This window comes from Salvia miltiorrhiza, chromosome 8 (genome assembly GCF_028751815.1).
Source record: "Salvia miltiorrhiza cultivar Shanhuang (shh) chromosome 8, IMPLAD_Smil_shh, whole genome shotgun sequence".
Lineage (NCBI taxonomy): Eukaryota > Viridiplantae > Streptophyta > Magnoliopsida > Lamiales > Lamiaceae > Salvia > Salvia miltiorrhiza.
The window spans coordinates 34,187,978-34,200,023 of NC_080394.1; the positions used below are offsets into that span (position 1 = coordinate 34,187,978).

General features: G+C 36.2%; 3 protein-coding genes across 4 annotated transcripts; all 3 read right to left on the reverse strand.

The window, feature by feature from the left end:
* Window positions 1–3,707: 3,707 nt before the first annotated feature.
* On the reverse strand, window positions 3,708–5,983 carry LOC130997866 (uncharacterized). The gene is made up of 3 exons (XM_057923296.1): window positions 5,519–5,983; window positions 5,408–5,442; window positions 3,708–5,303 (listed from the first exon to the last, which is right to left on the reverse strand). Exons 1-3 carry the CDS (start codon window positions 5,981–5,983, stop codon window positions 5,111–5,113), a joined length of 693 nt encoding a protein of 230 aa, XP_057779279.1. The 3' UTR covers window positions 3,708–5,110.
* Window positions 5,984–6,137: 154 nt separating this feature from the next.
* On the reverse strand, window positions 6,138–7,730 carry LOC130998377 (uncharacterized). Its single transcript, XM_057923797.1, has one exon. The coding sequence runs from the start codon at window positions 7,728–7,730 to the stop codon at window positions 6,138–6,140; it is 1,593 nt and encodes a 530-aa protein (XP_057779780.1).
* Window positions 7,203–10,423, reverse strand: LOC130997865 (nuclear-pore anchor-like). Of its 2 annotated transcripts, none has more exons than XM_057923295.1 (6): window positions 10,041–10,423; window positions 9,663–9,860; window positions 9,465–9,590; window positions 9,329–9,369; window positions 9,108–9,249; window positions 7,203–9,024 (listed from the first exon to the last, which is right to left on the reverse strand). In XM_057923295.1, the coding sequence occupies exons 1-6, from the start codon at window positions 10,131–10,133 to the stop codon at window positions 7,891–7,893; spliced, it is 1,734 nt and encodes a 577-aa protein (XP_057779278.1). In that variant the 5' UTR covers window positions 10,134–10,423; the 3' UTR covers window positions 7,203–7,890. The 2 variants fall into 2 exon arrangements, with proteins under 2 accessions (XP_057779278.1, XP_057779277.1); XM_057923294.1 differs by having other exon boundaries at window positions 7,203–9,027; window positions 10,041–10,387.
* Window positions 10,424–12,046: the final 1,623 nt, after the last annotated feature.

Genomic DNA, 12,046 nt, shown 5'->3' on the forward strand with positions numbered 1-12,046 from the left:
TGGCTTCCTAAACTGGACTTTGGTTCAACTAAATCTCTAATGTCTTAAATTTGGTTCATTTACATCCTCTTCCTTAACGGTTGTTTAACTCCGTTAAGTATTTTAATTTTTTTTTATTTCATCGGTGGTGGGACCCACGCCTTTCTTCTTCGCCAAGCTCGCCGAAAACACGCTTGGTGATGGATTTGCGATGGCCATAACAGCAACTGAACTAGGCATCAGAGGCTAGCACTGATAATTCCATTAGGTAAGTTTTTCTCAAGTATCTATCATTTTTCATACTCGTGCTTAGTTAATCCTTCCAACGAAACATGAATCGACCTTGCAGTCGCCTGGTAATTTTAATTGCTACCAGCTTCTGGATTTGGAGAAAGGTTGAAATTATCAAAAAGAGGAAAGTGAAGCAGAGATTATTCAAGAGAAACGAAGGATTACTGCTGCAACAATAGATATCCTTGAATAGAGCAAGTGTATTGCAAGAACCGACACTTTTTCAGACTGAGGAATTGGAGAAGGCGACATATAAATTTAGCGAAAGCCAGATTCTAATGAAAGAAATGATAGGTATGGTCTACAAATGAATGCTATCAGACGGTAGAATAGTAGCGGTAAAGAAGACAAACACAAGTCATGGGACGCTTGGTTCAGCTGCTGCCATGGCCGTCGCAGATCCGCCGCCGAGCATGTTTCAGGCGAGCTTAGCGGAAAAGAAAGGTGTGGGTCCCACCACCAATGAAATAAAAAAAATTAAAATACTGAATGAAGTTAAACAACCGTTATGGCAGAGGGTGTAATTGAATCAAATTTAAGACTTTAGAGGTTTAGTTGAACCAAAGTCTAGTTTAGGGAGCTAGACGTGAAAAAAGTGTCAATGTTAGGGGTGAATTTGATACTTAACCCTTATTAAAATATGTGTCCCAAAAATGTGTTCCATTTTTCGGGGACGGAGAAAGTATTTATTATAATTTATGGTAGTATTGTGTATAATGCCTCAGAGTTGATATGGATAATCATACAAATTTGAGAAATTTCATCTGACTTTTGAATTTGGGTGTAAATAGAGCTACTTGCAAGCTATTCGAGATTCGGCTCTAAAAAAAGCTCGTTCGGAGCTCGATTCGATAGTAAACGAGCCAAGTTTGAATCTGATTTTAAGCTCGAGCCTGATAGCACTCGGCTCGTTGAACTCGCGAACATGTTCGGATTCAATTAGTTCGCAAGCCTGTTCACGAATCTTCAGTTGAGCCTTCAATCGAGTTAGTGCACGAGCATTATACGAGTCGAGCTCGAGCTCGAGCTCATTTATTAAGAAGTTTTTCGTAAATTTTTAACTAGTTCGAGTTTAAATACTATATATATGAATATCTAACGAGCCGAACTTGAGTTCAAGCTCGAATTCGATATTATCCAGCATCACTAGAGCTGAGCTCAAATTCGGTAAGTGAGTGACGAGTGAAGCTCGATCAACAAGATAAAAGCTCAAATACCGAATATTTAAACACTCGTTTATAGCTCTACTTTTGGATTTATAAAGAATTGTGTGTTTCTTACTAATTTTATCAAATAAAATATTAAAGTGTCAAAGTTATATTATACTACATCTTGATTTGCGAAAATCTCATAACTTCATGATTTGAAATTTATTCCTCATGAGTCATGATCATTCAAAGTTAGTTAATGTTGATTTGACAAGGATATTGTCTTTTATAAAGGGGTAAATATCACTTTAAACCCTAAACTATTTTCGCACTCTAGCTATTAATTATATTTTGAATTATTAAAAATAATTTTTTTTAACCTTGAATTATTAATTTTATATCAATTGTACATTTTATCCATTTTTCATCTTTTGAATTTTTAATGAGTAATGCATATAATTACGTCGTTTTATATAATATAGGTCAAAAAAAGAATGATTCAAAATACATTGTGACACCCGGTATTCCGGTAAGGCACGTCAAATTTTTGAAGCTAAAAAAGTGAACGAATGGTACAATTGATACAAAATTGATAGTTCAAGGTTTAAAAAATTATTTTCGATAGTTTAGGTTATAATTAATAGTGCGAAAATAATTTGAGGTTTAAAATGATATTTACCCTTTATAAAATGGGAAATATATGCAGCCGTTATTGAAGTTTGTACGAATATATATAAATTCATTTACAAACAATATAATAAATGTAAATTACACATGAAAATTAAATATGATAGGCTCAATCTAAAAGACATTGATGCTTTAACAAGATTCGAGTTTGAGATATTTAATAATCAAAATATTACTCCATTCGTTCCCACGAATCTTGAGTTATTTATTTTGAACACGAAATTTAAGGAATTAGAGATTAGTGTTTTAAGTGTGTAGGTAATAAAGTAGAAAAATAATTATATAAGCTTTGTATTTTAATCTATTTTTATTTTATTTTTCGAAATGATTTTTAATTAACTATATATATAAATTTAAATTATATTTTCGTTTTTTAATGCAGAAAAAAGTTAAACAAATTTTATTTAAAATTTATTAATAAATTTAAATAAAATTTAATTAAAATTTTCATTTTTAAATAAATTTAATATTTTTAAATAAAATTTAAATTTAAATAAAATAAATTTTAAAAAATTAAAAAAAATAAATTTTATTTTTAATTTTTAATTTAAATTAAATTTAAAATACATTTTCATTTATTTTCGAAAAGCTTCCGGATAATCAAGCAGATTTTAATTTAGTACAATTAGGAGATTTAATTAACTTAACTTAAATTATGCATCCCTTATTTTTTTGCCTAATTTTTATTATAAATAAGAATGACTCAAGATTCGTGAGACTATATGACTCAAAATTAGTGGGACAGATAACCAAACCTAGGACAACAAATATGTTATTGTATGCAAGATGAGGGTACTCTCGATGACACCAAGTTACCTTTTTCTTATGGCCCTAAATTATCCGACATTCTATATTATTTACAACGCATGCCCAATGAATAAGTGATGTGCACATAATTCCCCCATATTACCCACAAAATCGACGTCGGCTTCCACAATTAATAAAGCTGGCATGTTAAAGAACAAGTTTAATTTGAATACCTAAAATAAAAAGGTAACGTTAAAATTAATTACAAGAATGACTCAGCCGATTGGCTACACGGAAACGGTTCTCTTAGGTGAGCTTCATGCTATGCTCATTGCGATCGGTTTTTGCTTCTCGCATGATATTGGTCCCGTGGTTCTTTATACGGATTCCCTCTTGGCTATACATTTACTCCATGATTCTCAACATGGTTCCGACTCGCTTTGTGATGATTTATGCGAAACCTTTGCTCATGCCCGTGATACTGTGGTTTTAGAGTTTTTTCATGCTCGTCGTGAGGCTAATAGAGCAGCTCATGAGCTTGCTCGTTTTGCTTTATCTCTTTCTGATGTAATGATTTGGAAGTCGGGGTTTCCTACCTGGCTTTCAAATATTGCTATTTCCGATTTAAATTAATATAAGTTCGTCTTTCTTCTCAAAAAAAAATTAATTACAAGAAGAAGAAACCACTTAAATTCATTAATATAAGTTCGTCTTTCTTCTCAAAAAAAAATTAATTACAAGAAGAAGAAACCACTTAAATTTATGAATTTTGTGCGTGGAATATAGCTGCAGGTAAATAGTAACTATACTAATAAAGCAACAAGGAAACAAACAACGTTGAACTGCAACTGTAAATTAGCAAAGAGCACACATTATTTCCATTAACCTAGAACTGTGCGCGCATTACAAATTTAATTTCAAAGAAAAAAGCAGCATACATTTATTATAATAATCTGCTTCACCCTTGAGATTGGAGTAGCGATATTAAAGGCTCTCACGAGAGAGAGAGAGAGAGAGAGAGCAGGAAACTGGAACATGCCAAAGGATAGAAGTTGCCCTATAAGACAAGAAGGCCCACCACATTCAATCAAGCCCGGCCCGGCCCGGCCGTCCATGATCCATGCAGCTTCTCCCTCTCCGCCGCGGCAGGCGATTCGACCTCGGCGGCGGCCATGGTGGTGGTGGGCGAAGATTAAGAGAGTTTGATGAAGAAAGTTGGTGTGCGTGTTATAAGGAAGAGGGATTGGGAATGAGGTCGTGGGAGCAATAAAAGAACGAGGTGTGACTAACTACCTTTTTCAAAAAGGAAGTGATTTGAGGTATCTTCCATCGGATATGCCATTATGTTGGCATCTCAATATTCACACACACACACACACTTGTAATCTAATTCTCTTATTAATTTCCCACTTATTTTATTAATGTTGCTCACTTTGATCAATTTCCTGCTGCCGTACATGCACTGCCTTTCCTTTCCTTTTTTACTTTTCTTTTTTTTTTTTTTCTTTGTTTAACAGCGGATTAAAGGCTGAAGAAGTATGTCACCACCACTTTTCATTTAATATTTATATTTTATATATATGGGGCGTTATAAGGGGTTGTGTTTATTGTACTGCATAGCTTAGTGAGTCTTGTACTATATACATATATGTATATAATATATATCGCGTTTTCTTTTTCTTTCCGTTTTGATCTGACTGAGATTTCAAGTTCATGGCTAGTGACATAAGCTGAGAATCGGATTATTCTTTTATGCTTCATTGATTACTACTTACTTCTTAAAGCAAACAGATTTTGGCCTTTAATTAGTTGTAGATTAGTCAGAACCAATGGCATATAAAGTTGACTTTCCTTGTTTTATTTAATTAAAAGGCTAGGTGATCTATCATCAAGCGCATAAGACTTATGTGATCCATCACATTTATTTTAAATAATTATACTGATTTTACAAGTTAAAAGTTAGAAGTTGTTAACTTAATCTTGGTTAAGTACCTGATTTTACAGTGATCAATGTAGAACAAATTACATGTGTAGAAACAAAAGGAAACAGGTTCTTGAAGGTGCAACTTGCTAGATCATTTATTCTGTGTCTGTGATGTGTATACAATACACCTCTCTGTGACAGCATAGCTTATTAGTCCTAATATGCAGAAGCAGATTTGCTGGTGCATTTACTACTTAATTAACAAGTTAAGAGAAAAGAGCAATACTAAGACTGATGAGAAGTTGTTGCATACTTGTACATATAGGTAGGGAAGTCATGAGAACCACCTGTTTCCAGTCCTGGTTGCTCTAAGCTTCATGACAAGATCCTCACGTTGGCCCTCCACTTCCGCGTACTTAAGACTCATCTCTAGGTAGCGCTCCCTCAGGTCCCGTAGCTCTGTCTCCAGTGACGACTTTGTTCTTTCATACCTCTCTCTTGCCACCACAGCACCATTCTTTTTCTGCCTGCACAAATATTTGATCAATCATATATCAAGTGGTAAAGCTGCATTAACCTCTAGCATGCATGTTGATTTGATCAATTCTAGACTTGTTATTCGTATTCTCACCTCTCAGCAAATCCATTCTCGAGATTATGAGCTCCCTGAAAGAGAGAAAGAGCGATAGTTAGTGATATTATTGAAGGCTGCAAGAAAAGAAAGAAGTGATAATATACGCACCTCATTGTGAAGGTTATTTCTCTCCTCCATCAGTTTTAGATTATCTTCAAGGGCTTGCACTTTCTTCAAGCACTCGTCTTTCTCCACCTCGAGTCCGTACATCTTCTGCTGAAACTGCACGTTCAATCTTTTCATCTCAGTCACCTCGTGTTTAAGATCCTCATTTTGGATGCATATAATCTCTTTTTCACTCAAATCCTTTTCCATTTGCTGAAGCTTTTCTTCTAGGTATGACTTGTTCCTTTTGTGTTCCTCCAACTCAGACATGGCATCCTCAAAGAAGGAGATTTTCTCAGACAATGAAATCTTCTCCGCCTTCAGTTCCTCATAATCCCCTGAAATAGCATGCAACGCGAGCTCCAGTTTTCCCTTATCGAGCTTGAATTCTTTGAGCTTGCTTTTTAAGACTGAGACTTCATCCTCAAGGTCAGACATGCTTTGCAACTGAACCTTCAAACTGCTCATTTCTCTGGTAAGCTGCTGGCGCTCGCACTCAGAGATGGTATGCTTCAATTCAATGTCATTCAAGTCCGTCTTGAGTTTTTCTTCGATTTTCCTGTAATTTGCCACTAATTTGATATTTCTCTCATAGTCAGCCGTAAATCTATCAAGACTTTGATTAGAAGCAGCTAGTTGATCTGTCAATTCTTGAACATTTCAACTCAGATTCTTGCAGGGCTGCATTGAGTTTTTCCTTGGTAGATTCAGCTTCCCATTGAACTTCTTGAAGGGAAGCTTGCAGCTCAGCCTTTTCTGCTAGCAAACTAGAAACTTCACCGGAAACCTTAATGCAAATTCTTTCCCTCTCTTCATGAGCATCGGATAGTTGCTTGCTGAGGCATTCCACCTCTTTCTGAAGGCTCAGAAACTCCATTGTCTTCTCCAAGAGTAACTGCTGCAAACTCTCCTCTTCAGCAAGTTTCTCTTTCTGGTAGCTGTTTTCTTTGACAAGTACATCTAATTCTGATTTGAGATGGCTCTCTCTCAGCACGAAGTCTTCTTGCACTGAGGCGAGATGGCCCTGCAGAGACTCGACCTTTTTAGTGCAATCAGACAAGCATTTCTCCATTTCACTCAGTTGGTCCACCAGTTCCAAACATTTTTCATTCAGTTCTTGGTTTTCCCTCTTCATTTCCGAGTTCAAATTCTGATGTTCCATAGTTTCAAGTACAGCACTAGCGGCAGACGCCTGCAACGACTTGTTTTCTTCTCTAAGGTACACACACTCTTCTTGAGCTCCTAACCACTGTTTCCTTAAATCTTCTGATTTTCGTTTGAGATCCAATATTTGAACGTCCGTTTCATCTTTGAGTTTGCGGATCTCATCTTGGAGACTAGTTACACTAGATTTGTAATTCTCCAATTCCTGCAAACACACCCTCTTTTCATCTCTAAGTTGATGCAGTTGAGCTTCCTGATCAGAAATGTACTCCTGCAACCGCGTGTTTTCTTCTTGCAATCCCGATAAACTGTTCTCTAATTTATGACTTTTTATTTTTAGCTGCTTTATGTTTCTTTCAAGATCAGTGTTAGCAGAAACATGGGAACTTACAGCATCTCTAAGAGCTGTGACATCACTTTGAAGATTCTTCATGCATTCTGAGGAGATCTTCCTCTCTCTCAATGCCACTTCTAAATCATGCTCCAAACGGCTCGTTTTCTGTTGAAGTTCGGAAACTTCTGCTTCTAATTCCTGTCGTTGCTGTAAAAGAATGCCGGTCTCCTTTCCCTTTGACAGAAGATCAGCCTCCATATAACCAATCTCAGATCTTTTCTGTTCCAATTCCCTCATCAGTTTTGCACTATTCTCCTCACTTTTGGTCTTCATTTTTCCAAGTTCTTCAACTTCCAAAATTCTCTCTTCCATTTTCTTTCTAGCCTCAGATATAGTGGCATTTCTACCATTGATCTCAATCTCATGATTCCTAAGAATTTCATCAGACTCAGCAATCCTCGTTTCCAAGAGCTCGTTGAGCTCCAGCAAGAGGCTATGGATAGATTCCACCGACATTCTAGTAGTGCTAACCTTGTCCGAAATCATGAGACCGTGAAGATAATCGCGGCCATTCTTAGACCTTCCATACCAAGGCTTCATCAGAAGGTGGAAAGCTATATCCATTTGTTCTAAAATTTCAGCAAAATGCAGAGAGCTTTCAACGCCAGCAATCTGCACCTCCTCACTCACCTCCTTCTTGAGCTCTTCTTCATCCATGTTGGAAACTTGATATCTAGGGTCACTTACTTCAGACTCCTCACTAGGACAAGACGCCGGATTCTCACTTGTGATCGAGTCAAACGACGGGCATTTTCTGATGTCAGTCTTATTCGAATCCTTGAGCTTGAACAAGAGTTCAAGATTTTCATCAGTGAGCTCATGTGCAGTCCTTCTCCAACTCCCTGACTTTCTCTCTCAAGGATTCTATCTCTCTGATAAGATCCACATCCTTTTCAGCACTCCCTTTCAACTCCTCATCTTTGATGTAATCTGATAGCTTCCCTTCCAAACTGGCAATCTCTTTCTCTTTGGCTAAAATTTTGCAATAATATTCCCCTTCCACTTGTGACAGAATCCTTCTGTTTGATTCCCTTTCCTTCTCCAACTCACCAGTTTTATCCCGTAAAGCTTCATCGAGCAACTGAATATCAGATTTCAGCTTCTTCTCTGACTCCCGGAGTTGCTCCAGCTGCAGCAACAAAGTCCTGTTTTCCTCTGAACTTTGATCCAAAGAATTCTGTAAATCTGCAAAGTTCAACTTGAGGGATGAAAGTTTCTCCATCTCAATCCTCTGTTGTTCTATTGTTTCCTCGAGCTCTTGAAGAACAGAAACAAGCTCAATATTCGATTCTTGGCTTTGTTTCAGTTGTTGGCACAAATCATAATTCAAATCTTGTTGGTACTTAATCTCACTCTCCAGCTCCTTTTGCAGACTCTGAGACTGAATGATGGGAGTTTTTCTGTTAGCCTCATTCTTGGCCAACTGTTGCAACTCTTCCATCACTGTCTTCACTTGCCTCCTTAAGCCATCCTGCTCTGCATACGCGGCTGAGAGCTCCACTTCCGATTCTGCTTGCTTCTTTGACAGATCGGAGAACTCCTTCCTCGATATATCCACATCAATCATCAGCTTCCTAGCGTTTCTCTCCCACATTTTGGCTTCTGCTCTGAGTTCCTCAATCGTGTCTTCTGCAGCTTCCAGAAGATTCCTTGAAGAACCTACATTCGACATTGACCACCTGCTCCCTGCTGCTTCGTTATGGAAATTCTCTCTTAAGTGCATAGGTGATTGGTTTGATGGTGAATCATCATAACCACCACCACCACCATCATCATCAACCGAGTAAAATTCAGGTAGTAGACCACCGCCGTAGCTTCCCCTGCCTCGTCTCTCATGAGACCTATATTCATCACTCCTCGAATCTTTCTCTACAAATGAGTTTTCCCTCTCGTAGGATCCCTCCATAGAGCTGATGCTGTTTATCACAACAGTTGCTGATTCACTTGCTTCCTGCTGAGAAATCATGATGCAACCTTTTGTTAAATCAACACACAAAATGGACAAACATTAACAAAATGAGAGTTTCGAAAGACCTCAGTGTCTAATTGCAGTGGACGAGAGGAGGTGGCCGGATCTTCACTTGAATTATCTGATCTACGTGACTTGCTCCCCGCGCCAAAATGATCCACATCCTCGACTTTTTCCTGAGAATCGGAGTTCTTGGATTCCTCGTCTCTGGAAGACCAAAACAATGTCAGCTGGATGTTCTAAAGTCCAGAACCAAGAAATCAGAATCCGTCATAAAAACACCAACCTGATTCTTGATCTAGGTAGATTTACGCGTTGAATTTTGACCTGAAAACCATATAAACAGTCACTGCAACGCTGTCAATTACATGGGTAGATATGATTTTTAATAACATATTGAAGCATTGACACAAATACTGGACCTGAAAAATTGTGCCATAGCTGCATTTCTTAAGAGGCTGTGAAACTGCAGCAGAGGCCCTTGAACTGGTATGTTGTGCCATATTGATAATTGCTTCTCCAAGGGTGTTAGCAGATCTTGTTGAGCCCTGAAACACATTTCCATAATCATTCTCCACCACACTAACTACGTAATCTCGAGTAGAATCTGAAAACGGTACCGTTGAAACAACAAACTTGACGAGGCATTCTTCGTAGGATTTAGAAGAATCATATCTCAAAATGTAGATAGATTCGGATACTGTCTCGGACCAGAGGCAACTGCCATTCTTAACAAGTGCCTTCCCCAATTTGGCTATTGTCTTCCCAGTTTCTGCAGAAACCAGAGACACAAAAAGCCTGTCCCATCCCTTTGGCACCTGCAGAATCAAAATTAAACTGAAATAATTAACTCAAAGAAAAGTGTGGTGTTTTATGTTGAGATTCTTCGCCAATACAAACGTGCATGTGCCATATTGTTTTTCAGGATTTGAAGTTGTAATAGAAAAACGAGATTAAGCGTGGGAAGAAAAACATGATCGATGAAATCACATATGCACCTGAAGTGCTTGAAAACTGGAGAACTTGAAATCAAATCTGTGTCTAATTTGTTTGGATGATGATCTGTTGGTTGGCCTCTGCATCTTCAACATTGTGTCTCACTGTGGGCTACAGTGCATTGAAGATATCTTGTAAAGTGAGGATTGGTAGTGTTGTAGTGATAGAAACAATGCAGTTAGCTGGCTAGTCATTGTTCTCAACCTATATGTATGTTAGAAATGAATAGTGAGTAGTTCATCCTTTGGATTTCACGTGCTCATATATGCCATTGTTTCTTCACCACTCAACTTCCAACTTCCATGCTTCAACCAAAATTCACTAAAAGTTAAACACCACTTGCCTCAATCAAATGCGAGAATACTAGGACTATTATTTCATTTATGTTTTCCAATTCTCACTCTACATGTGCTATTAATATTCATCATGCAGTGGGCTTTAATTTAATTTCCACACAAAAATATACGTAAGAAGAAAAAAGTAATATTATTATTAGAATGCTAATTTCTTTTTCTTGAGTTGGGGGAATTGGAGATTAGATCTCAAATAATTTCCCTCATAATAGGCAACTAATGACTCTACTATTAATTAAGCCCTCCTAATCCATAGAGTTTAAGGGCTTATAATTTGAAAGACTGTGAATTCCAATCCACCAACTCTTCTTAGACTAACATAATAGATGACTCGTCTAATTCGATTTATCAATGTGCGATTTAAAGGTAATTGTATAGAAAGTGAATAGTGAAAACGAGGTTTTACTAGTACTACCGTGTTAGGAGTTGGGCTATGAGATTAATATATTCATAGCTAATGCTTAGAAAGAAAGTCTAGCTAGTAGTTCACCTATTTGTGTAGTTATATTACGTCTGTCAAAGATCAACTGTTGAATAATGACTTGACGCTATTGATTTTTTCTTTCTTTTTGTTGAAAGTCTAAACTATATATATTTATATAAGTCAATCCGTGTCTCCAGATCTAGATCTTAATAGAGTTTAATTGATAAATGAGTTGTTTTAGAATAAATAGTGTTTATGATTCATCGTCCGAGAACTTATATTTTAAGTTCAAAGATCACATGAATTAAGAATTAAATACTTAAATTGTTACTATTTTGCTAAAAATACTTTATAATCTATTATCCAAGAATAAGTCGTTTATTTTCATTATGGTATAAAGTCAACTTCATTAGAGTTTTATGCTACTAAGTAACATATTAAATATTTATTGATTATTTTAAGGGAGAATTTAATAAATTTGATATCACTTGACTTTCAAATCTAAATACTCATCAAATTTGATTGTTATTTGATTCTTTGTTTAAAAACTTCAATAAAATTTTCATAAATGCACTTTAAAGTCCACAGTAAATCAAGACCAACTCTCAATCGTATCAATCCGCATTTGAACCAACTTATGAGAAGTAAGGTCGTATATTTAAATTTTATTTCCCGCTCCTTCCACTTAGATTTGAATTGCACAAAAATTATAAAAAAGATGTGTATATATTCAAAATCATCCTCGTGAAGAAAAAAAGAGAGATTATTTAGCTTCAAGGTCATAATTAAGGGAATATATACGGATCATGCATAAAAGGGGAGGAGGATACATTAATTTTTATTTTATTTTTTTGAGAGGGAGGATACATTAATTTACCCAAGTTAAAAGCTAATTTGTTTTCTTTGTTTTTAATAATTTCACAGCTTATTTACCTTGGGAGTTTCACAATCTGCAGTCTCATCGTTTTTATAGTTTAATATAAGGTCGATTGATCGATGATTTCAATAAGAGGATTATTTTTTTAAGTTGATAGTTACACAATGAACAACAATACATAATATACTTGTCCCATGTTTGGTATTATAAAATACAATATTATTATAAAATTAAAAAACACTACTCCCTCTGTCTACGAAATGAATACTCGTATTTCCTTTTTAGTCCTGTCCACCAAATAAATATCCATTTTCTTTTTTGGTAAGTGTACCCCACACTACTTACTCACAATAA

Bases quoted from the DNA above. Each gene is read 5' to 3' on its own strand.
- LOC130997866 (XM_057923296.1), bottom strand. From the start codon at position 5,983: ATGAGCAGTTTGAAGGTTCAGTTGCAAAGCATGTCTGACCTTGAGGAT. The intron at 5,443-5,518 runs GTGCGTATATTA...TCTCTCTTTCAG, and splicing joins GAAATAACCTTCACAATGAG to GGAGCTCATAATCTCGAGAA. The intron at 5,304-5,407 runs GTGAGAATACGA...ATATTTGTGCAG, and splicing joins GAGAATGGATTTGCTGAGAG to GCAGAAAAAGAATGGTGCTG.
- LOC130998377 (XM_057923797.1), bottom strand. From the start codon at position 7,730: ATGGATGAAGAAGAGCTCAAGAAGGAGGTGAGTGAGGAGGTGCAGATT.
- LOC130997865 (XM_057923294.1), bottom strand. From the start codon at position 10,133: ATGTTGAAGATGCAGAGGCCAACCAACAGATCATCATCCAAACAAATT. The intron at 9,591-9,662 runs GTACCGTTTTCA...AATGTGTTTCAG, and splicing joins TCAAGTTTGTTGTTTCAACG to GGCTCAACAAGATCTGCTAA. The intron at 9,028-9,107 runs GTCTTTCGAAAC...ATGATTTCTCAG, and splicing joins CACTGCAATTAGACACTGAG to CAGGAAGCAAGTGAATCAGC.